The sequence below is a fragment of the Ochotona curzoniae genome, unplaced genomic scaffold (assembly GCF_017591425.1).
Source record: "Ochotona curzoniae isolate NIBS_2020 unplaced genomic scaffold, NIBS_Ocur_1.0 contig_2688, whole genome shotgun sequence".
In the NCBI taxonomy this organism is placed as follows: Eukaryota; Metazoa; Chordata; class Mammalia; order Lagomorpha; family Ochotonidae; genus Ochotona; species Ochotona curzoniae.
Genome location: NW_024465553.1, coordinates 22649248 through 22674347, shown reverse-complemented (window position 1 = coordinate 22674347; position 25100 = coordinate 22649248). Strand labels below are relative to the sequence as shown.

Below are 25100 nucleotides of genomic sequence, written 5' to 3'. Positions count from 1 at the left end.
TTTTTAAAACTATTATATATTTATGTGAAAGCCAGGGTTACAAAAAGAGAACAAGAGACAGAGTAGGAGAAATCTTTCATCTACTGGTTTACTCTCCAAACAGTCACAACAACAGGGCTGGACCAGCACAAAGACAGGAGCCAGGAATTCATCCAGGTCTCCGACATGAGTGACAGGGATGCAGAAATTTGAGCCATCTTTCACTGTTTTTCCCAGGGTAGGAGGAAGAAGTTGGATCAAACTGGAGCAGCCAGAACTTGACCCAAAGGTCACATGTATCAAACAGCCAGAATTTGAACAGATCTCATAAAAAATGCTGGTGTTACAGGTCACGGCTTAACTTACAGTGAAGCAACACAGGCCCTCTAAGGTCTCTTTTGAAAGGATATTAATTGTAACCTATTTACCGACCTAAGATATTACTATTACTTTGGGGATTAGCTATAAGATGTCAAGTATAGGAGAAATATGTTGGGGTTATGAAAATAGTAATATACAAATTGGGATATTTTAATCAAGTCATTTGTTCTAAAAGCATACATTTTCTAGAAGGAGGATATAAAATGATTGACTTTACTTTTTTCCAATATGTATGTTGAAATTATTAATCATTATAATGGTGCAGAGTATACAGCTTCCACAATTGAAAGAAGCAAAATGAGAATAATAAGTGAAGCCAACAAAGTAGTGAGAATAAATATGTAAATAAGACAAACACACTTTTAAATACAAATTCCTAGAACATCATCCAGTTAATATTTTCAAAGTCGAACATTCTGAACATTCCTTGCACTCTTATTCAAATTTTTTTATTTTTTTCTGATATAGTTCTAGGCTCAGGAATTTTGTCTTCCACCCTCCCCATTCCACCTCCTCCCCACTGTTTGCCCTCATATTGTTACAATAGTATACACCTCATAACAGTCACAAGTCCATCATCTGCTACTTAAGTGTATCATGGCATTGTAGGTATAGACAGTGTTCTTTCCCTTCTGAATCTTGAGTTGAAAGCATTTAATCTGTCACTATTAAGTGTAATATTAGCTCTACATTTTTGTAGACACTCAGTTTTTTTAAGTTACTAGCATGAATGAGTGTTAAATGTTGTCCCTGGCTTTTTCTGAATTTATTGGTATAATTATGTAGCCTAATTTTTCTTCTGAGTTTGTTAATGTGATGAATTATGTTGATTGATTGAACTTTCCAATGTTGAACCATCATTGTACTTTTAAAATAATTCCATCTATATGCATAAGAGATATTATTCTGAAGGTTTTCATGCTTTTTAATCTCACTTCTGTATCATTCCTGTCTTCAGAAAATGAATTATAAATTATCCCATCTATTATCTGTAAGACTTTATAAGAGTATATGTTCTAGTCTTTCTTGAATAATTCATAGAATTTACTATGACATCATCTGTTCCAGAGTTTTACTTTTCTGGAGTTTTCCCATAGTGAACTTCTTTTGAAAGTTACAGGATTTTTTTAAACTCTTTTGTCTTTCCTAAATTGTGATTTTTTGTTGTTGTTCTTGCCGTAAAAGTTGGCACAATAAATCTAAATTGTTTAATTTATGTGTATAGCCCCATTAAATCTAAGTTTGCTTAGTTTGTGTATCTATATAATCTGAATTATTTATATATATGTAACCTAAGTTGTTTAACTTATGTATATGTAATATTCCTTCAGTGTTTTTATCTTCATTGTCCATTTTAATATTTCTTTTGTATGTGATATTGCTAATTTCTGTCTTTCACTTTCAGTCATTCTTTTTTCAGTTTCATGTATCTTTCTTCAAAGTACAAACTTTTGCTTCATAGATTATATTTATTGTGAATGTGTATAGCAGCTTTATTCTTAATTTTTTCTAATTTTTTTTCTTTTCCATGATACAGTTTTGCAGGGATACAGGTTAAGCCCTCCCTCTCCGCTTCCTCTACATTCCATCCACTCCACCACCATTTTCCCCCACAACATCGCAAAACAGTAGTCCCTTAGCACAGTTCACAAGTTTAACTCTCTGATATTTAAATGTATCATGACATGATAAACACAATCAGTTCTAGAATATATAGCATCATGATGTAGAGGTGTATTCATAAGCTTCAATGGGAATTCTTCGTTTATTTGAAAATAGAGACACAAACTGCATAGTACTTTTACTTCTCGGTATGGAAGCTCACTAATATGGCTCATGTATATAAATGTGCATGTATATACACACATAAGTATATATTTGTTTATATTTATATTCTACTTTGCATATTGACTCTTTACACTTTATATCAAAGAGAATATATAATGTTTGTCCTTTTGATACCGGCTTACTTCCCTAAGAATAATGGTTTCCAACTGGGATCATTTTGTTGCAAATGGCAACATTTCATCTTTCTTTATGGTTGAGCAGTATTCCATCAAGTAGATTTTCCACAGTTTCTTTATTCATTCCTCTGTTAATGGCATCTGGGTTGATTTTTTGTCTTTGCTGTTGTGAACTGTGCTGCCATAAATATAGGGTTGTAGGTCACTGTCTTTTCTATGGATACATTCCCATTCATAATTTTCAAGAGCTGAAATCAGCTAAGTTTGGAAGAGCAAACTGTTGTGTATACAACAAATATTGGGAAAACAAACAAAAAGAAAAAACCTGCCGTAGGGGCAAGTATGGTGTAACTGGTTAGGCCACCTTAACTTGCTTGCAGCTCTTGCATACAGTATCAGTTCACTTGGGCAACGTGGATGTGTGAAACCAGATAGAGTTCTGGACTCCTGCTTGGCCTGGCCCGGATGAGGCTGTTGCAGGGATTTGGGGAGTGAGCCTGTGAACAGAAGATACTTCTTTCTGTCACTCTGTCTTTTAAATAAGCAAATCATAAACAATATTTCTTGATAAAATCAACTATTCTCCAAATAGACAGCAGTAGTTCTATTTGCAATGTAAGTTGATGCAAGTGCTATGAAAGCTCTTCATTAAGGTCTGTGCCCTAAAACAAACTTTTTTTCCTGTTACCACATGTAATCACTTCTATGTTGATATAACAGAATACCTAAGACAAGGTATTCATGTGGAGCAGACATTTATTTCATAGAGTTCTGGATTTGGGAAGTCTCTACTTGAAGATACTGGCAGCAGCATTTCCAGTGCTGCATTCTCACAGCAGGTCAAGCTTGCATGCCAAAAAGAGAATGAACTTGAAGCAGCAGTTCTTTTAAAACTCGATGATCCTTTTAAAATTTGTGTCAGTCTAATCATGAGAGTGAAGCTGCTCAGTACCTCACATTAGATTTTACCTCCTAACACTAGTGCATTGCAGATTAAGTTACAATGCATGCTTTTTGAGCAGCATATTCAAGCCATAGTACTGCCCTGTAGATTGCTTATGAATTGCAGTTTGCAAAACACTATTCTGGAGAAAGTCTTGCACATAAATACCACTAAAGATGCAAAGGCATACAGTGGCAGCAGGTGGACAAACAAAAAAATTGTCCATCAGGAGAAGGAATTATGATTATCATGCAATGGAATATTATACAGTAATAAAAATGAACCGTAGCTGTGCTCATCAATGTTGAGGAATCTCACAAACAGAAGGTCAGTGTAATGTATGCAGTATGGTTTTATTTATCTAAATTTCAAAAACATGTCTAACTGAAAGTATTTGCAGAAATATTTTAAAAGTAACACATGGGATTGGACAGTGCAGTGGCATACAAACTAATCACTCTGCAATGCTGGTACTAATTCGTGTCCTAGCTGCCCCACTTCTAATCCAGCTCCCTGCTAATAGCCTAGGAAAGCAGAAGACCTTGGGTCTAAGACCTTGGGTCCCAGCACTGACATGGAGACCAGAGGAAGCTACTGGCTTCCAGCTTTGGACCAGCCTTGCTCAGGCCATTGCTGCCACTTGGGAAGTGAGTCAGTGGATGCAGTATCTCTCTCTGTTTTTCCTTCTCTCCATAAATCTGGCTTTTCAATAAAAATTTTAAAATATTTTTTTAAAATGAAAAAGGAGGACATATGGTTGCTATTTGAGCCACATGTAAATGCCTTGAAGACATGATGCTAAGAACAACAAAAACTATTCACAAAGGTCAGGTATTATGTACGAACTACAAAGTAGATTTGCCTTTGCCTAGGGATTATTATTTGAAGAAAATCTGGAGAGGATAACATTGAACATAGGTGGGTTTTGTTGTTGTTTTTGTTTCTGCAAAGGTTAATAAATTGTTCTAGCTGTGTTTGTGGTAATGGTTGCATGCCTCTGTGAACATAGTTTAAAAACAAGTGAATTAGACACTTTAAATATTTAAATCGAATGATATATGAATTGTATCTTAATAAAGCTTTTGAAAACAAACACAAAATTATGATTTGACAATTGTGGGTAATAATTATCCGGGGAAGGAGGCCAAGGAACAGAGCAGACTTTGAAGATGTTGGCTACCCTAACTGGAGCTATGTCAGTATGACTTGTTACTGATACTGTTTGTATTTTCTATGTATGTCAAAAGTTTGAGTACTTCATAAAAATGTCTAAGGCAAACAACATTTTCATTGTCTTCTGTATCTATTTTGATCAAATCTTAAGTACTTATATATATCTAATATATATCTAGAGTAGGACCGTCTTGATTCAAATACATACTTTGACAGAGCTATTGTTTATGAGCTAAAATTTCCAAAAAATAGTTTTGAATAAAATGATTAGTGTCATATTCTTTGTAAATAATAGTATACTAAGCTATAAACAGTCAACTTGTCTTCTCCATCCTTGCAACTACTTCACCCCTGAGGTTATTTCAGAATTTACTTAACTGTGTTCAATTTCTCACATTGCAGTCAGAAAATACAAGTATCATATCAGTATGTTATTCTCTGCTCAGAACTTTTCAGTGCCATCTCATTTTTCATTGGATAATAGGTTTACGGATTAAGCATGAGCTATTTTAAGATTGCTTCCTACGCCTATGTAATTTGTCTCTGCTCACTGTCTCTTTTTATTTTCTGCACAATTTTTTAAAATTACATAATACGACCTGGCACAGTAGCCTAGTGACTAATGTCCTCGCCTTGCATGCATTGGTATTCCACATTGGTGTCAGTTCGTGTCTTGGCTGCTCTGCTTCCCTTTCGGCTTCTTGTTTGTGCCCTGGGAAACAGTAGAGGATGAACCAAAGCCTTAGAACCCTACACCGTCACGGGACACCCAGAAGATGCTCCTGGCTTGGGATCAGCTCTCCTGTGGCTGTTGTTACCGCTTAGGGAGTGAAGTAGCAGATGGAAGATCTTTTTCTCTGTCTCTACGTCTCTCTGTAAATCTGCCTTTTCAGTAAAAACAAATGTATCTTTATAAAAAATTACATGGGGACCCAGCTTAGTAGCCTAGTGGCTAAAGTCCTTGCCTTACATGTGCTGGGATTGCATATGGTTGCCGGTTCTGCTCCTGGTGGCCTTGCTTTCCATCCAGCTCCCTGCTTGTGGCTGGGAAAGCAGTAGAGGACAGCCCAAAGCCTTGGGATGCTACACCTGCATGGGAGACCCAGACGGGGCTCTGGCTTCGGATTGGCACAGCTCCAGCCATTGCAGCCACTTGAGGAGTGAATCATCAGATGGAAGATCTTCCTCTCTGTCTCTTTTCTTCTCTGTATATATCTGCCTTTCCAATGAAGATAAATAAATCTTAAAAAAAAATTACATGATACAGCTTTGTAGAGTGGTTCCCCCACTCTTCCTCCAATTCCTCCATTCCCATTTCTCCCATCATCTCACCATTTCTGTCCAAATTATCTCAGTAGTTTAATCACTTGGTAATAGTTACAGGCTTAACTTCCTGCTATTTAAATGTATCATTGTATGGTAGACATTTAAAAAATGAAAAATTACTGACATAATGTAAAGGTATATTTAAATGTTTCATTGGGAGACCCAGTTTATTTCAGTAATAGGCACATATTGCAATTTATCTTTACTTCCTGTTATGCTAGTCTGCATTATGTAGTTCACTTGTGAGAATATATATATACTTGATTGCCTATGCATTTATTTTGTACTTTTCATAAAAACTATATTATATTACAGAGAACATAGGAATTGGCTTATTTCACTAAGCATGATGATCTCCATTTGGGGCCATTTCGTTTGCAAATATTAAGATTCCATTCTTTTTCGTGGCTGTGTGGTATTCCTTGGGGGTAGATTTACCAGTTTATTTATCCACTTTCCTTTTAACAGGGATCGGGGTTGTTTCCATGTCTTCACTATCGTGGATTGTGCTGCTAGAAATAAAGGGTGATAGATTGCTTTCTCTTATGCATATTTCTTTTGGATGTATTTCTAAAAGTGGGATAGCTGGATCACGCTGTAGATCAATTCTTAGTTATGTAAGGACTCTCCATACTGACTTCCATAGTGGCTGCACTAGTCCAGACTGCCACCAACAATGAATTAAAACCCCTTTTCATCACATTCTTACCAGTAGTTGTTGTGTGTTAGTTTTGTATATAGGTCATTCTCGTTAGAATTATGTGGCATCTCAATGTGGTTTTTATTTGTGCTTCCCTCAAAGCAAGGGAGCCTGATCATTTTTTCATATGTCTGTTTTCAGTTTGAATTTATTTGTTTAAGCATGTCTGTTGAAGTTCTTCATCCATTTCTGAACAGGGTTGTTTGTTTTGATGTTAAGTTTCTGAAGCTCTCGCTAGATCTTGGATATTAGTTTCCCATCTGTTGTTTAGTGTGCAAATGTTTTATCCAATTCTATTGATTACCTGTTTGCTTTGTTGGCCATTTCCTTTGTTGTACAGAAGCTTCTTAGTTTGATGTAGTCCCCATTTGTTTATTATAGCTTTAACTGCCTGTGCCTTTGGCATCTTTTCTAAGAAGTGTGTGCAAAGCTGCTATCTACACTCATTGTTAGCTACATATCAGATTCTCTTGCTTGTTTTTAGATCCTTTGCACATGTTTACCTACTTTCTATCTCTTTACCACATGGTGTTTCTTCAGGTAGCAGCTTAGTGACCCAGCATGGTAGCCTAGTGGCTAATTTATCACCTGCATGCACCAGGATCCCAAAAGGGGGCCTGTTCATGTCCCAGCTGCTCCACTTCCCATACATCTTCCTCCTTGTGCTCTTGGAATGCAGTCAAAGACAGCCCAAAGCCTTGGGACCCTGCACCCATGTGGGAGGCTCAGAGAAAGCTCCTTGCTCCTGCCTTCAGATAGGCTCAGCTCCAGCTGTTGCAGCCACTTGGAGAATGAACCAACAGATGAAAGGTGTTTCTCTGCCTCTGCCTTCTATAAAACTATCTTACCAATAAAAATAAATCTTTAAAAGTAGCAGCTTAAATTTTTCTTCCTTTTAGAAGCATTCCCAATATGCTCCTGGCTTCCCTCATGTAAGACTAAATGTTTTCCCTATTGTTCTCCTTAAATTTTTGCTTAATGTAGCATTAGTATTTATTTAATTATGCTAACATTAATACTTTCTGTAAAACCTATGAATTGCACCAAGGCAAAAAATTTGGGTCACTATTGTGGCCCCATTGCTTAATACTTTTTCACCTAATCTAACTATCTGAAAGCATTTGTTGAATGAATTACTAAATTCTAATGAGCATACTTCATATGTTTTGAGGGAGATTCTTGAAGATTGATTGATTAATTTGACAGTTACAGAGAGGGAAACATAGAGATTTCCCATCTGCTTGTTCTCTACCAAAATGGCCACAAAGGACAGAGCTGGGCAAAGCCGAGTTTCGGAAGCTTCACCCAGGCTTTAGCAGGAATGCTAGATCCAAAGCAATAGAGCCATTCTTCATTGTATCCCTAGACATATATAGGGGAACTAGATTGGAATTCAAACATCAGTACTGAAGTCAGCTCACAGGTGTTAGCTGACTGACACAATGCCAGCCCCCAAAAAATATTTTTAAATAACAAGATAAGTTGAATTATTTTAAAATTAGTCTATATTTAACCTTACACTTTCATGTTCATTTTTTATTTTTGTTTGCTTCCTCTGGTAGATCTCTATTAAGTCGGCTTATTTGTAAAGGCAGTTCCATCTGTTATTCAGGCTTGTGCATTAGCCAGGTTTACCTGCATTTAAAAATGCATTCTGGGGGCTTATATTGTGGCATACTGGATAAAGCTGCCACCTGTAATTGCACATTGCAATTGGGTGCCTGTTCATATCCTGACTATTCCACTTCCTTTGTAGCTCCCGCTAATGGCCTAGGGAAAGCACTGGAAGATGGTCCACATGCTTGGCACTGCCACCCGTGTGAGAAATCCATGTGAAGCTTCTTGCCTCTGGCTTTAGCCATAACACCCTGGTTTTTGCATCCATCTGGGGAGTGAACAGCAAGCTTGAAGATCTATTTCTGACCTTGACTTTTAACATAAGTAACACAGTCTCTTAAAATGTGTGTGTGTGTGTGTGTGTAATGCTATCTTTCAAATTAATTCATCATTTTTTTAAAAAAAGAATACAACATATTCTTCTTAAAAAAACTTCTCTATTGTACTATTTAATTTTGAGCATTCTTGATTTCTGAGTCTTATTTGTTGTATTAAAGAAGCTAAAAACTTGTGCTGGCATGGTGGCATAACAAGCTAATCTTCCACCTGTGGTGCCAGATTCCATAGGGACTCTAGTTCTTGTCCCGCTGCTTCACTTCCAATCTAACTCCCTGCTTGTGGCCTGAGAAATTAGTGGAGAATGATCTAAATCCTTGGGACCCTGCATGCACATGGGAGTCCCAGAGGAAACTTCTGGCTCCTGGCTTCAGATTGATTCAGCTCCAGCCATTGCTAACATTAAGGAGTGAATCAGCAGGTGGAGAACCTCTCTCTCCGTAGAAGTATGCCTTTCAAGTAAAAATGGATGTTTTAAAAACATGAAGCTAAAAATCTTTCAATGGAGATAAATAGAAGTCATCCCTGAATTTGTTCTTACAACTAAACCCTATAAATAAAATTTTTTAAAAGGGGGGGGCAGTCTTGGTATGCAAGTAAAGCTGCCACTTGCGATGCTATTGTCACGTTAGAGTTCCAGTGTGTGTGTTGGCTGCTTCATTTCCCATGTAACTCGCTGTTAATGTACCTAGGAAAAGCAGTAACTGCTGGCCCACATATTGGTCCTCTGCATTCTTGTGGGAGAACCAAGGTCACAAGTGCTGGGAATGTTCCTGATGCAGAGACCACACGTTGGAAAATTACTTCAGACTGCAACTTGTCTCCACTGCTAATTCTTATCTTATTTTAGTGTCCCTTATACGTACAGTATACTCTCACAAGCACTCTATGAGGACAACAGGCTCACCAATGCAAGCATATCTTGATTAGTAGGGATAAAGTCATGGAGATTATACTTAGAAGAGGGAAGTACAGAACCATTAGGTAGGGTAAACTTATGAAAATCCCAAAGCAGGTATTAAGTTCTCTGCATATAAAATTATTTTTAAGTGCATTTTTCTCTCCACAGAAATGTAGAAAGCATACTATGCCATCATTGTTCTGGGAATGTTTCTAATTCTTACAAAGAAAGATGTTATAAACGTCCTGAGCAGTGAACAATATATTCTATGTGGCAGTACATGTTGTTACATAAATTCTAGGTTTATCCATAAATTTCTGTAGTTTACGTATGAAGCTCAGGATCTTAATATTAATCCCTACAAATGAATGACATTTGGGATAGGCTCTATGGCACACAGGAAGCTAAGGTGCTGCAGTCATGACTATATCAGGTATCTGAGCACGAGTATAGGTGTGAGCTCCTTTGACCCTTCTGTCCAGCTTCCTTCTAGTGCATAACATCGTTAATAGATCCTGGAAAACCTCTTTGTTTTCAAATAAGGAAAATGAGATGGTAATATTGAATGGTCAGGTCAACGAATGACAGTATAAATCTAATTTTCCCATGGGGAAAAAAAATAGTACATTGACTAAAGACTCCAATCTTCCAGTGCTTTTCCACTCTTCTTTTTCTTGTTAATTTTATTTATATAAAGTGAAAAAAATTCCATCATTGCAGTACATATTTTCAGTAGCTTAATGGTACTAATACACTTATTTTTCTTTCTTAAATAGTTGGTTCAGGTGTTGCCTGGAAATTGATAATGACTCCCAAAAGGCATTTCTATTAAATCTTAATCTGTGGTTATCATTGATTCAGCCCTCTAGCCTCTTTTCTACTGCAACATACTTATATATATATTAAAAAAAAAAACATCATTTTGCTTTAAAACTTCCAGACTCCCTGACAAAGAATAGCTCAATCGAAGTCTCACTAGGCATTTCTATGAACTATCTTACTGAAATCTGGTAACTATATGAGATATGAGGAAACTGAAGCTGTGCATAAAAGGAAGTTTCTTACTGAATAAATTGCTTTAAAGAATCTAACTTGTTCTGATTTCATTTTCTTTTTCTATTTTTCAAATGCAAAATTATTAATCCTAAGCTAATATTTAAGCACATTAGCCAGAATACCCAATTTCTTTAGCAACTGATAAATTTCTTGCTATAAGAATGCTACTGCTGAAAGTTGTACAGTTGTAAAACAAATGATTGTCCTTTGTTGTTGAATGTTATTTAAATGGAACATGCATCGCAGTTTGGTACTCATCTACTTTTCCTTTTCCTTCAGACCTGTATGTGGAATTAGAGGGAAAACTCTCATCATTAACCTACCTGGTAGCAAGAAAGGATCTCAGGTAAGAGGCTTTTACGTTTGTATGATTTAATGTAAAGACGTGTGGTTAAGCATGAGAGTTAATTCTCTAAAAACCTGAAGCCCACCAAATCCAAAATTGGGAATGTCCAAAATCACTCTTGGTTTCACGAGTTCACTAGATGGACTTAGTTCTCTGAAATTATTATACTCAGAGTTATAGTTTATTATGGGGAGGGATATATAAGTTAAAATCAAGAGAAAATAAAAATAAGACAGAGTCTAGGAAATATGCCAAATATTACAAATTGTGATATTACCTCCTTGTGGAGTCATCAATGCATTGCTCTCTCCTGCTGTCAGTGTGTAATAACATATGGAACAAGATGTTTTTGAGCTCACCACACACTGTCTTTAAGGCTGACCTTTCATCTTTAGCCCTTGCCATGGCAGATCTAATAGTTTAATATCCAGCTGTAGAGGTCAAACCAATACCAATACCAAACTGCAAAATTCCCCTCGTTGTAGCATCCTGGTAACTAAAGCCTCCGACCAAGGACATCCCTATGACATATAACATTCCAAGGACTTGCAGATCACCTTCCAGCAGCTAAAGTCAAAGATCTCATCCTCTTCAGGAAATCCTAATTCCTCACTGCAGACACCTTTGGTCCAGAATTTCTTACAAGGAAACAATCATGTTTTCTGGGCGGCTATGCTCTCTATAGAATTTGTAAGGCAACAAAAGTATCAGTATATACAAGCTTAAGATTTGGAGCAGCCAAATCCAGTCCATACTGGACTACTGATAAATTTAGGGAAACAGGTAAACCTTTAAACCTGTCACGTATGTTTTTAAATTTTTATACTAATTTCCCACTTTGATATAGAACTACTTGTGTTATAACACATTTTTACAGACCTGTCTCTGAAAATTTCTTGATGCTTAACTCAGTCTAGTTCTTCTGCAGAACTACCAATTCCATTGATAATGCATTCTGAAGAGATTTTAACTCAATTTCACAAGTGTTTGAACATCAATATCAGTAAAACAATATTAAATAAATACTAGTGTTATATCACAGTATGATGGTAGATACAACCTGAAAAAAAACTCAAAATATGCTTTTATATTACTAGATTCCTATGCAAATATTAATAGCCCATGCATAATCAGGCCAGACCCATGCCATTCTGGCTTGCAGCCTTGCAACACCCCAAAAAGCCTGTGTGCTCTCAGAACCATATAACTTCACTCTTAAACATCTGTTAGAGTGAAGAAATAGACCATCTCTTGCTTTGTGCCTCTTTTAAGATACCAGTGTTGATAAGTTTTCCTTCCTTGAATAATTATTTTATTCATTTCTTTACCTCATCTGCCATTGCTCCTTCTCCCCATTTATACTCATGCTTTTCTGTTCAATTGAATGGCATGTTTTAATTTTCCACGGCAGTGGTCTAGCTTTCCATCAATTGCAATAATTGGGCAGCGCCTCCTATTCAACCTGTTCATGTTCATACAAGATAGACCTACACAGACAAAGAACTAATATAACCCAATTAACAGTTTAAACTTAGTGTCAAACATAATTTGATTATTTCTGTTGAAGGCAAAATCAGTCACTTATGAATTCAGGTATAAATTTTAAGGATACAGATACTTTGGAATTACTCTAGCTCTGGCAGCCACAATTATAGCTATTGTTGTGGGACTACTACATCTTTTTTCCAAAAACAAAATAGAAATAACATGGAACAAACAGCAAAAGTGCAGTTTTATTAGCATCTTTATACAGCCTTCTCTCGGAGAAATGAAAAACAATCTGTCTAGTGGCATTTTGCATTTTGCATAGTGCCTTCTTTCCATGTTAGATGCATTCACACACATACTAAGATATATGAGCCAAATCTTCATTCTTTTTTTTCTATCCACTTTTGACATCAGATGTTACCATTGACTCATCTTGTTCTGTCTCGTATCCTTGAGATGTATATGTGACTCGACAGTTTGAACTGATGCTTGTCTTCTATTCTCGTTCCTTTATAACACTCTGACCATTTACATCTAACATCAGCTAAGAGAAACCCAAAGCAGTGTAAGTTTCTATTTTTTGTAGGGCCCATTTGTACCTTCCAAGAGGTCTTGGCATCAGTCTAATTAGTTATCTTTAGGGACTTCATCTTTTAGAACTTGGCAGCAAAACCCTCTGTAGGCTTTTTTCCAATTATTGACAGACATAACAGTTCTTTAAATCATTTTGTACCCCAGAGTGTATAAGAGCAATAAAAATTCAGCCCATCTTTATGTTGTCCCAGCCCCCACCCCAAGCATACATTTTTCTCACAAACCCAGTGACCATGTTAAGCAATGACACTCAACTGTCTACTCCTTAATTCTGCTCAAAATTCTGAAAGTGAGTTGTCTTGAATGACAGTGACATATCTTACAAAATGTAACCCTCTTAATTTCCCAAAATTATTTTCACAGGGACCCATAAAGGTATCATTTTAATATAAAAGTAGCAGCTCCTCTTAGTCAACAGAAACCACTTAAGATAGCTACGAATCAAGCAGCTTCATGAGTTCAACCTTAATGAAATGAGCCTTCCTGCTTCAAAGCACCTGCTTGCATTGTCTTGGTAGCATGATCCTGTACGGCACCATTTCTGGCTTTTCTAGGAAATTCTTATGGGCACTTCCCTCTCCTCTTTAGGGTATTTCTGGCATTACCTAGGATATTACAGTTGTTGAAGATTTATATATCCGGCAGGCATAGTTGCAGTTTCCACTCAATGTGATAATTAAATTAAAGTATAATAATTCTCTCTCAAATAGAAATTTTCTAACCCCAAATCCCACAGTCTCTGAAGGAGTCATTCATAAACCACAGTTCTTGCTATAAGCCCCAGTCATAAACAGGAATTTAGCAAGCTCAATGAGTTCGAGCAATCTCATAAGTTCCTCTTAACATATCCAATCAACGTTAGTGAAGAGGCCATTTATTTGCTTTCTGTTCCATCGTGTTAGGTAGACTGTAGTGAAAGATAGTACCCATTCCCATAATGCATTCAAATAAAAGGAACTCACCCCCTTTACATAAAAATTGCTCTCCAGACATTATAATTTTCATCCAAACTACCCCTTAACATTATAGTTGGCTCCTAATTAATTGGACTTCATTGGGACTTCTGTGGGCTTTTTAAGTTTAATAAAACTTTCTTCTCAGGACTGATGCAGTAGCCTAGCAACTAAAATCCTTGGCTTGGATGCACCAGAATCCCATATGGGCTCCGATTTGTGCCCCAGAAGCCCCACTTCCCTTCCAGCTCCTGCTTGTGGACTGGGAAAGCAGTCAAGGATGGCCCAAAGCCTTGGGCCCTGGCAGTGAGAGACCAGAAAGAGGCTCCTGGTTTGGATTGGCTTAGCTCCAGCTGTTGTGGCCACTTGGGGATTGGATGAGCAGACAGAAGATCTTCTCCATCTCCTCCTGTGTATCTGACTTTCCAACAAATAAATACAGACCCAAAATCACAAATCACGTTGATTGCCACCATAGTGTGTATCTAGGAAAGAGCTTGATCTTATCTTCAGGGTTTTTTTTTCCTTCCTCTGTGCACAGGAATGCTTTCAGTTCATACTGCCAGCTCTACCTCACGCCATCGACCTTTTACGTGATGCCATTGTGAAAGTAAAGGAGGTGCATGATGAACTTGAAGATTTACCTTCACCACCACCTCCTCTTTCCCCTCCTCCCACAACCAGCCCTCATAAACAGACAGAAGACAAAGGGGTTCAATGTGAGGAAGAGGAAGAAGAGAAGAAAGATAGTGGTGTTGCTTCAACAGAAGATAGTTCGTCGTCACATATCACTGCAGCAGCCATTGCTGCCAAGGTAAGTGAGCTGCAGGAGACTCGGAGACCCAAAGGACTCACAGACGAGTGCACTGATTTTACCCTTCTTTCGGCCATGTGTCTCACTAAGTGTTATTCCTTGTCAGTGAATCCTAAAGAATTCAGAATGCTCTGGGATATTTGCTTGAAGACACTGAAGTATATTCCGAGCTCTGAGGCATTACATTTGATGCTGTTACATATTCAAGTAATAGTTGCCAAGATGAACAATGTAACATTTGAGAACACTTTGAAAATGTCGCTTTTGTGGACATATTAAATTATAATATATATTCACAACACAAACTTTACAAATTCTTAAAGGAGCAGTAAACTGGAGATTGAAGATGTTAGATGACTGAAGAAGGGTTGGAATATATGAGTGAAAACATTTAAAAGACAAGGCTTTTAGTTTTAAGCAATTGTGAATTAACCTTAAACAATGACTGAAATATTTCTTGATACATATCACCCCATTGGCATGGGAAGGAAATGGATATGTTTGCGTAGTAAATATTATTAAGACAAAGCTAAGAAAGGTATTGCAAATTATCTTTGAGCAGTTTTGGAGGTAAATATGGTACTTGAATAATATTAGTCTTCTTAAAATCACAGAACATGATTTACATAGTTATTCACAACTAGTGATATCCACCTAATATCCTTTAATACTTTTAGAAAAAAATATTTTGCTTCTAGGAATGGCGATTGCTCATTAATTGAAAATGCACAGATTGGAAATTTAAGTTGCTGCCTGAAGTGATTTAGTTTGATTTTAATTAGGAGGTTGGTGGTTTTTTTTTTTTTTTTTTTTTTTTGGTAACATACAGATTAGGATCATAGGAAAACCAAAAGAAATAGCCATGTAGGCAATCAGTAGGTAATTCTTTCATTGAAGACTTTTTTGTTGTTATTGTTTCCAAATCCAGCTATCTATTAAGTTCTTACTTGTGGCTAGTAATATTTATGTTGTTTATGTTTTTTGTTTGATTGAATGTATTGGTGAATAATAGGTGTGTTTTTAAGCCATTATACATTCTTTCTCTTTTACTCTTAATTGAAAGAGATAAAAGTATTCTCAATTTCAAATGAATGAAAAAAAAGCTTAAAGTATTTGAAATTTAAGCTGATTTTGTCATTTACTTTGGCAAATTTGGGCATATCATTGTTCTGTTTGTTCATTTTCACATTTCCTGCTTTTCAGTCATTGTGTTTGTGTAGGTTTCTGTTTTTCTGTCATGATATTCATAGTTGTTATGTGTTGTGCATTAGAAGCATCCATTCTACACCAGTCCTGCTGTTATCATGGCATGTGGTGAGCAGCCCATCCCTGGTCTCCTCAGTTATTCCCATCATGCAACAGGCAGTGCAGATGAACCGGTAAGACAAGAGGCTTTTATGTTCATGACTTTGCAAACATATCCTACTTCCTTTCTGTGGAGCTAGGCTGTAAACATATCACCAAAGATGTGCTGTTTTGTTGTGATGGATTTTCAGCAGTACTGCCTTGTGAACGTGTCCATGACATATTCCATCAGAGAATTTAATAGAATTGGTCCTGTACCTGAAGTATTTTGCTATGATTAAGATTCCATAGTGTAAGCGCCTAGCATATGTGGTTTATTTACTATATACTATAGCATATGACATATTTATTATGTACTATGGTATATGAGCTTTCATCATAGGACTCTAAGAAATCCTTCTTAAAAATAACTTTTTGTAAAAGCTTTATCATAAATTTAAATAGCTTTAAATAAATTGCCTTATTTAAAAGATAACTCCATAGGAGAATTGCTTTGACTCCTAAAATCTAGAAGAATTGGTAAGTTGAATATTCTAATGAACTTTTTCATGATTTTGTATCTCATGTTCTTTCGCTGTTTTCTTCATTACAACCATTTAGTAGAATTGAATATTCATATAATTCTGTGAGTCATAATACTTAGATACAAACTATTAAAGATACACATTCCCTGAATGGCTGAATGAAATTTGGCAAAAGAGTAAAAAAAACTGAATTGCTAATTGTAAATTATTAGTCAGTGTTAAATTTATACCATGGCTGTAAAGAATTCCGTCTTAAACTCTAACATGATATAAAATGACAGAGGGGAAATAGAAAAACAAATATACAGATAAATTTGCCTTTGAACACGTATAACTTACCATCAGTAGTCTTTTGGGAGAACAGTACCAAATGAAGACTAGATTCCTGTATTTACCAAGCCTTACGTAGCTGTAAATAAATGGATTGATCAGAGGCTAAGTGGGACATTTAAATTTTGGATAGTAAAGATACTAGTCAATTTTAGTTGCTGATTAGTATGTAAATATTTATTACTGATAACTAGAGAACAGCTAAGCTACCAAACCAGTTCAAAGAAGAATTATGAGGGCACAGACATTCTGCAATAGAATTATTTCTTAAATTGATAAAAATCTATATTCATAGAGCAATAATCATTTGCACTTTTTCAAGACAAAATTTACTTGTATTTCTATGGATAAGCTTTTTTTCCCATGATTATTACCAGTTTTTGAAAACTGATAGATTTGTAAAATAGTGAAAAATAATGAAAGTACAAGTAAGCCAAACGAGTATATAGTGAACACATTCTTGATGATCGCTGAGGTAATTATCACAAAAAAGACTACTTATTAAATTTGTCTTGAATTTCTACCCAGTTACAACAGGAAAATTATCCTTGTAACCTTTCTGAAATTGTGTTGCATATACTAATGATTCAAAATGAATTCTGTGTGGACATTTTAACAGGGACTAGCAGACTCCTCTTTTAACGAGCATTGTTTTTGCCATCCCAAAGCTAGCATAGTAAATCCAAGAAAATTCATCATATTCTAACTGGTAGAAGGTAGACACAGAACAGAGAGACACACTAGGAGTTCACAGCCAAAATTGAATTTATTAGCGGAATAAATTCAGACAGTGGCCCACCGCTGGCGCATAGATGAGTGAACACGTGGCAGCATCCCAGTGTTTCGAATGCAGTGCAGGAATCCCTGGCAATGTTCCTGTTTACTGTCTGGGAGTTCTGATTGGTACAGAACCAGAACCACTGAGGCTTGTGTCCCTGCTCCGTCATAGGCTATGTCAGTTTGAGTCCCCACTGTTCAACGTCTCATTCCACTCGCTACTGATGAGCTCTGGGAAAGCACTGAATAGTGTCTCAAATTAGACGGGCCCCTACCACCAACATGAGGCCTGGATGGAGCTCCAGGCCTGATTGAGCGTCAGCCATTTCAGTAATTTGGGAAATGAACTAGAGGATAGAGGATTTCTCAATCTTTCTTTCTCTCCTAACCTCCTGTCTTCTCAATCTTTTCTTCTTTTTCTGTCACTTTGGCTTTTAGACAAATAAATAATCAAACATGGGGAAGGAAGTTCTGACTTTTCCTATAGCTCTGCCTTTCATATAAATAAACCTTTTTAAAAATCAAAATTAATTATGTAAATATATAACTGTTATTCTCACAGGCATAAATTGCAATTTAAGGAATAGGAATCTAGGAATATCTATGAAATATGCTTCCATGGAAAAATGTGATGTATCATTCATTTCTAAGACTAGATGTTCATTACCTAGTTTCCAAGGCTAATATAAATAAAGATAATATTTAGCAATACCTATAATATATAATAAGGATGTGTTCATGAAATAGGCATATTATCAGCAGGTACTCACTTCGTGGAGTAAGGCAACATACTGATTATAGTAATGATGATAGTAATACCATGTTTAAAATGCTATAGCTAATTAACAGTGACTGCTAAGACTCTAGGAAATTGATACTAAAATTCAATATTGACAAGATTATGCCTTTTTTATTTTCCTGAAAGAAAAATTTATACAGGAAATCATACTGTAGTAATAACTGGTTTTTATCATTAAGAGCAACAAAAATTGGTACCAGCATGGTAGCCTAGTGGCTAAAGTTCTTGCCATGCATGTGCCAGGTCCCATATGGGTTCCAGCTTGTGTCCTACTGGCCCCACTTCCCATCCAGCTCCCTGTTTGTGACTAGGGAAAACAGTGGAGGATGGCCTAAAGCCTTGGGACCCTAAACCCGCTCCTGGCTTTGGATCAGCTGAGCTCCGGCCATTGCAGCCACTTGGGGAGTGAATCAGTGGACAAAGGGTATTCCTCTTTATATCTCCTCCTCTCTGTATTGTCTGGTTTCCAATAAGAAACAAGTAAATCTTTTTTTAAAAAAGAGCTTCAAAAATTTTGAAATTCCTAAAGTACATATATATATACCAATTGAAAAAATGTGCATGAATTTGAGTTGACCAAAAAATGACCTCACAGTCATATCTCATATGTTGAACAAAATCAGGAAGAATTTAAACTAAATCAGGAAGAATGATTTTTTACAAATAGGAACCACAAATTCTCATAGATATTTGTATGATTTATTTTTTTTCTAAATTAAAATCCTCACATTTATTCTTATGAAACCCTTATATTGTATTCAGTCTGTTGGTATAGTAAAGAAATCTTTCATCAATTTGTAGCTGTTGTCTTGTGGATTCCCTGTCAATCCCGGCTTCCATCATCTGCAGTTATGTGAAGCATGCTTTTGTTGAAGTCACAAATTAGGCTGAGTTTTAGGGTGAGCTATTGTACATACTACTAGAAATCCTATTGATTATACTTGTTGAATTAGTCAACATACGCTTCTGTTCCCATCAAGACCCATGGACTCGATCTTGATTTTAAGGCTTCTATAAGTGACCTACCAAATAACATTACTGAATTTTAAGATGCACTAATTTGACACTTTTTTCCCTTCAGTAAAATATTTATAACATTTAATCGTAGCAACGAAAGGATTGTTATTAGATGTTATAGGATTTTGTGTGAGGGAGATTAAAAAATGTTCATGGCAATTTGTGCTATCTTATAATTCTGTTTTTCTGTGGACCTTTTTGAGTCCTCTCATATATTTTCTCAAAGAATCCATTTAGATGTTTGTAAAAAAATCTAGATCTGCTATCAGACACATGGATATGTAATAAGATTTAGAAAATGGTGGGTGAGAGTTCAAACACCTTCACCATAGAGACTGCTGAATTGTTGCATTTCAAACTCTTGAATGGGGTTGTTTTAGAAGACTCACTAATTATTATACCTTCTCAACTAGCTCAAATTAAATTCAAATGACAGCATTTGTGTCATAGAGACTTATACCTTTCTAAAAACAAAGGTTCTAAATAGCAAAAAATAATTATCTGAAGGAGAAATGTATACTGGATAAGAACTTTCTGGGCATAATATAAAGTTGCATGTTTATTGATATTCATTCTGGCATTTTAGAAGTCTACAAAATTCAAAGACAGCATTTTCGCTGTAAATTCTAATTTTGCTGATATAATTTTCCATTTCTTCTTGTAAAAAAAAAAATATCACCCAAAGACCAGCTTATTGGTATAATGAATTAAGCTACTGCTCGCAATGCTGTCATCTTCATATAAACTGTTCTAATTCCATTTGAGCTCCCTTCTAGTGAACCTGAGAAGGCAACAGCAGGTGGCTCAAGGGCTTGGGCTCCTGCCACACATCTGGAGGTTCTAGATGGAGCCCCAATCCCCTATCTTTGACCTTCCCACCCCCAACTGTTGTGACTGTGGAGTGAACCAGCAGATGGAAGATTTTCTCTCTGTCCCTACGTCTGTGTCTGTATTTCTGCCCTTCAAATGAATGAAATAAATGTACATGTACACACACACACACCCACACACACACATCAGCCAAACCTGTATAATGAACTTTATGACAGAAAAGCAATGTAGTTAGAAAGTCAGTGCGGCTTTTAGAGCAGTATGCATTTCTATTAGTTTTCTTTAATGAGAAACCTTCTGTTGCTTAATAATTCGCAACTGAAATTACATTGCACATCTACAGAGGGTTTGAGGTCAACTGAGACAAATTATTTTATCCATGCTGTGAATTACATAACATAATAAAACATACAGAATAATTCTGTAAAAGTAGAAATGTTTCTTTCAGAGGTGATCGACATTTCTCTGTCATGTTGCTGAGTTAACATTGCATGCAATTCTGCTTCATCTGTGCATTATTACTACAGATTCCCTAACCAACCTCTGGTTCACATAATTTTTGTTGTTAAGATCTCTTTCTTGAGAGGCAGAGTTACAGACTGAGACAGAAAGAGAGGGTTCGTATCCTTTGATTCACTCACACAGCTGGGAGTACGTCACCAAAGCCAAGAGCTTCTTCTGGTTCTTCCACTTGGGTACAGGGGCCAAGGACCTGGGCCATCTTCCACCAGTTTCTCAGGTGCATTAGCAGGGAGCTGGATCAACAGTGGAATAAGCCAGGACTCGAACCATTTCCATGTGTTTCAAGAAATTTTTTTAAACTTCCTCTTTATTGGGCCCAACACAATAGCTTAGTGGTTAAGGTCCTTGCCTTGCACGCCTGGGATCCCATATGGGCGCCGGTTGTAATCCCGGCAGCCCTGCTTCCCTTCCAGCTTCCTGCTTGTGGCCTGGGAAAGCAGTTGAGGATGCCCCAAAGCTTTGGGACCCTGCACCCGCGTGGGAGACCTGTAAGAAGCTCCTGGCTCCTGACTCCTGGCTTCAGATTAGCTCAGCTCCAGCCGTTTCGGCCACTTGGGGAGTGAATCATTGGACAGAAGATCTTGCTCTCTATCTCTCCTCCTCTCTGTATATCTGACTTTCCAATAAAAATAAATAAATTTTTAAAATAAAATAAACTTCCTCTTTGTTTTCTTCCTGGGTCCATTGCTTTTCTGGGAACTTAGGATGTTTTTTCTTTGTTTTATTTATGTATGTATGTGTATGTATGTACTTAGAGACAGGACGTTAGAGGAAAGCACAGAGAGATCTTCCTTCCGCTAATTCACTCAGCAGTGTACACAATACCCAGAGCTGTGCCACACTAAAACCGGGAACCTGAGCTCCATCCAGTATTCCCATGTGGGTAACAAAAACCCAAGAGCGTGGTCTGTCCTGTGATGCCTGGGTTGGAAGTACAGGCAGAAGCTGATCGCACACACTGTGACACAGGATGAGACCATCCCCGGTGGCAGCTCAAGCTGCTGCAGCAACATTTTAACCCCATGAGTTCAACTATTTAATTTCCATGTGTTTATGTAGTTACCCAAGTTTTTCTTGCTGACTGCTTGCTACTCTTTATTGTCTTGTGGTCAGAAAATAAATAATGTGATTGATCTTTTTCTAATTTGCCTTGGCTTGTTTTATAACCTTCTGTATGGCCTATCCTGTAGGATATCATGCTGTTGAAAAGAAAATGTATTCTGCAGCTGTTGTTGGAATGTTCTACAACTGTCTATCAGGTCAAATTGATCTGGAGTTTGGATAACTCTGCTTGCTTGCTGCTTTTCTGTTTCTCCCTTTCTGTGCTTTATGTATTTGTGTGCTTCTATATTAGGTATATTTATATTCCTCTGGCTGGTTAGCGTACATTATTACTGAATAATAATCTTCCCCGTCTCTTTTACTGCTTTTGATTTAAGTGGTATTTTATCTCCTAGAATTATGGCCACTCCTGTTCTGAGGGAACTCCATGTACATGGACTATCTTGTTGCATCATTTTACTTTCAGTTTGTGTGTGTGTTTGTATATTTGTTGAATAAACAGCCAACAATTTGATTTTGGGGTTTTTGTTTTCTTTTGTTATTCAGTCATCATATGGCCTTTAATTGTATTTTCATTAATGATAGTTCTAGACAGGTAAGGTCTTTTATTTTTACTTTAAAGTCAGGGTTACAGAGAGAAGGGGAAACACAGAGTGAGATCTTCCATCCACTGGATCACCCCCCAAAATAGTCGAAACAACTAGTACTGGGCTGGTACGAAGCCAGGAGCCAGGAACTTCTGGGTCTCCCACTTAGGCTTAGGAGCCCAAGGCCCTCGCATCCTCATCTGTTTTCCCAGGTCATAAGCAGGGAGCTGGCTAAGAAGTGGTGCAGCTGGGACTTGAACTGGTGTCAAGGTGTGATGCTGACACTGCAGGCAGATTAGCCTGTATACTACCATACTGATACTACTTTGTTCCATTTTGATACTTGTTTTTTAGTTTCATTGTACTTCTTTTCCTATTTTCTCCCTCTCAAAGTGTTTCTTGATGATTAAGTTTCTCCCTGTAGCAATGTACTTTGATCTATTGCTTATAATTTTAGTAAGTCTGTAATAAGCCTTACCTTACCATTAGGCATACCCAAAATTTATTATGGTTATAGAGAATCATTTTTAAATCACAGCAACTTAACTGTGGTTATATGTAGCTAGGAAAAGAAATTAAAATGAATAATGTAATAAGTACCAATAAACACATCCACACTTGCTACTATTTCTTCCCATATTTAAAATTTTTCATTTTCTCCTTTTACATCATTAAATGTTGCCTTTCTCTTAACATTTTAATGCTGTTATTATTTCCTACTGCTTTGGTTTTCAATCTTCACACTACAGACATGAGTGATTTAAGCACCACGTTTGTGGTATTGGAGAATTACAGATTTTTGCAGTTTCTGTTACCTTCTGATGCTTCTTTCTCATTAGCACATCTATCTTTGAGTTTAGTTTCTTTTAGTCCTATTGGATTTATTTTCCTTCTTCCTGCATATTAAACTTAATATATTCTCCTAATTTATTTTTAGTTTCACTAATTTCTTTTGGCTCCTCAAATCTGCTGTTAAATACAAGTAATAAACTTTGATGTTATAATTTTTAATTTCATGTTCTTTTATTTTAATAGAATAAAGTAAACAGAGACAGAGAAGTCTTCTATGTGCTGTCACCCACCAAATGCCCACAAAAAGCAGACGGGGCCAGTTTAAAACCCAGAATCCAGATTTCCATCCAGGTTCCAGTGTGGATATAAGGGACCCATGTACATGAGTCGCCCTCTGGTGCCCCACCACCTCCAGCATCTCTACCGAGACACCAAGACGTATAGGAGGTGAAATAGCAGAGACTTGAACCAGGCACTCCAATATGGCGTGTAATTATCCTGAACAGCAACTTAGTCCATTGTACCAAAGCACTTGCCCCCGATTCCGGCTGTCTTCCCACCTAAATTCATTTCTTTAGACAAGAGGTATAATTTTGAGTTGCGCAAACCTGCCCGTGTTCACTTATGTCTCTCTGGATGGAAACATCCTTTTTTCTTCTTTTTTTTTTTTAAACTGGAATAACATAGTTACAGAGAAGAGTGAGAGACAGAGAGATCTTTCATCCAGTATAATGCTTCTTATGGGTCTCCAACATGGGTACAGGTGTCCACAGACTTGAGCCAGCCTCCACTGTTTTCCCTGACCATGAGCAGGCAGTTGGATTGGAAGTGAGGCTGCAGGGACCTAAATCAGTGCCCACATGGGATGTTGGCACCAAAGGAAGAGACTTAGCTTGCAACAGAATGATTTTGGAAGGGTAGTTTTAAAATACAATAGCCACTTACAATAAAGAAAACTATTGGGCCTGGTGCCATGGTCTAGTGGCTAAAGGTGGCATATGGGATCCTGGCACCTTGCCTTGAAGGTGGGCGCCAGTTCTAATCCTAGCAGCTCCACTTCCCATCCAGCTTCCTGCTTGTGGCCTGGGAAAGCAGTCGAGGATGGCCCAAAGCTTTGAGACCCTGCACCCATGTGGGAGATCCGGAGGAGTTTCTGGCCCCTGGCTCCAGATTGATGCAGCACTGGCTGTTGCGGTCTCTTGGGGAGTGAATCATTGGATGAAAGATTTTCCTCTCTCTCTCTCCTCCTCTCTGTATATGACTTTCTAATAAAAATAAATAAAAATCTTTTAAAAACAAGAGAAAAATTATTCATAAATTTAACTACATTAAACTTAATAATCTGTTCATCAAAAAAAGTTATAAAGTAAAAGACGAACTACATATATTTGTACCAGATATGTCTGATAAAGCACAAATTGTCCAAAAATAGATACAGAAATACAATGACTTAAGAAAAGAATAATCGAAGAAAGGGAAAATGGGGCAAAGGTTTTCAATAGGGACTTGACCAGAGTGAAAAATCTAAATGTCTAAACACATGCAGAGGTGGTCACTCTCATTAAAAAACAAAGTTTGGGAATATAAACCACAAAATGAGATCGTGTTACATACTCTCCACATTTGAGAAATTGATATTGACAATTCTAGGTAAAATCATGTTATATAAAAGCTAAACAGTTACTTTTCTCTTTTGATAGATGAATAAATAGGCTTAGCTGACTTGGACATTTATAAGAAAAACTATTCTATAACCAGAAATCATACCAGGTGCTGCAAAATTAATGCGCACGGTGTCATGATTCATAAAGCAAAGTGTTCTTAGTGGCGTTGTTCATAGAGTCCTAAAAAATAGAGTAATCTGTATTCCCTGCCTACATTTTTCTTGGCCCCTCATAATGAAGTTTCCCTTGGTAAGATAATAAAAAAACTCTATACAATGATTGTAGAGTTTTTTAGTGGCTGTTTCCCTTTTTCTACTTT

General features: G+C 36.9%; 1 protein-coding gene across 12 annotated transcripts in view; it reads left to right on the top strand.

Moving 5' to 3' along the window:
- Positions 1 to 25100, top strand: part of GPHN (gephyrin) — a 276180-nt gene that overhangs the window by 119273 nt on the left and 131807 nt on the right. For 11 of the 12 annotated variants that reach the window (XM_040975435.1, XM_040975432.1, XM_040975433.1 and 8 more), the window contains 2 exons: positions 10656 to 10722; positions 14299 to 14571. In XM_040975435.1, coding sequence (XP_040831369.1) covers positions 10656 to 10722; positions 14299 to 14571 — 340 coding nt within the window. Of the gene's footprint in view, positions 1 to 10655; positions 10723 to 14298; positions 14572 to 15842; positions 15951 to 25100 lie in introns of all 12 variants that reach the window. The other variant, XM_040975429.1, reaches the window with a different exon arrangement.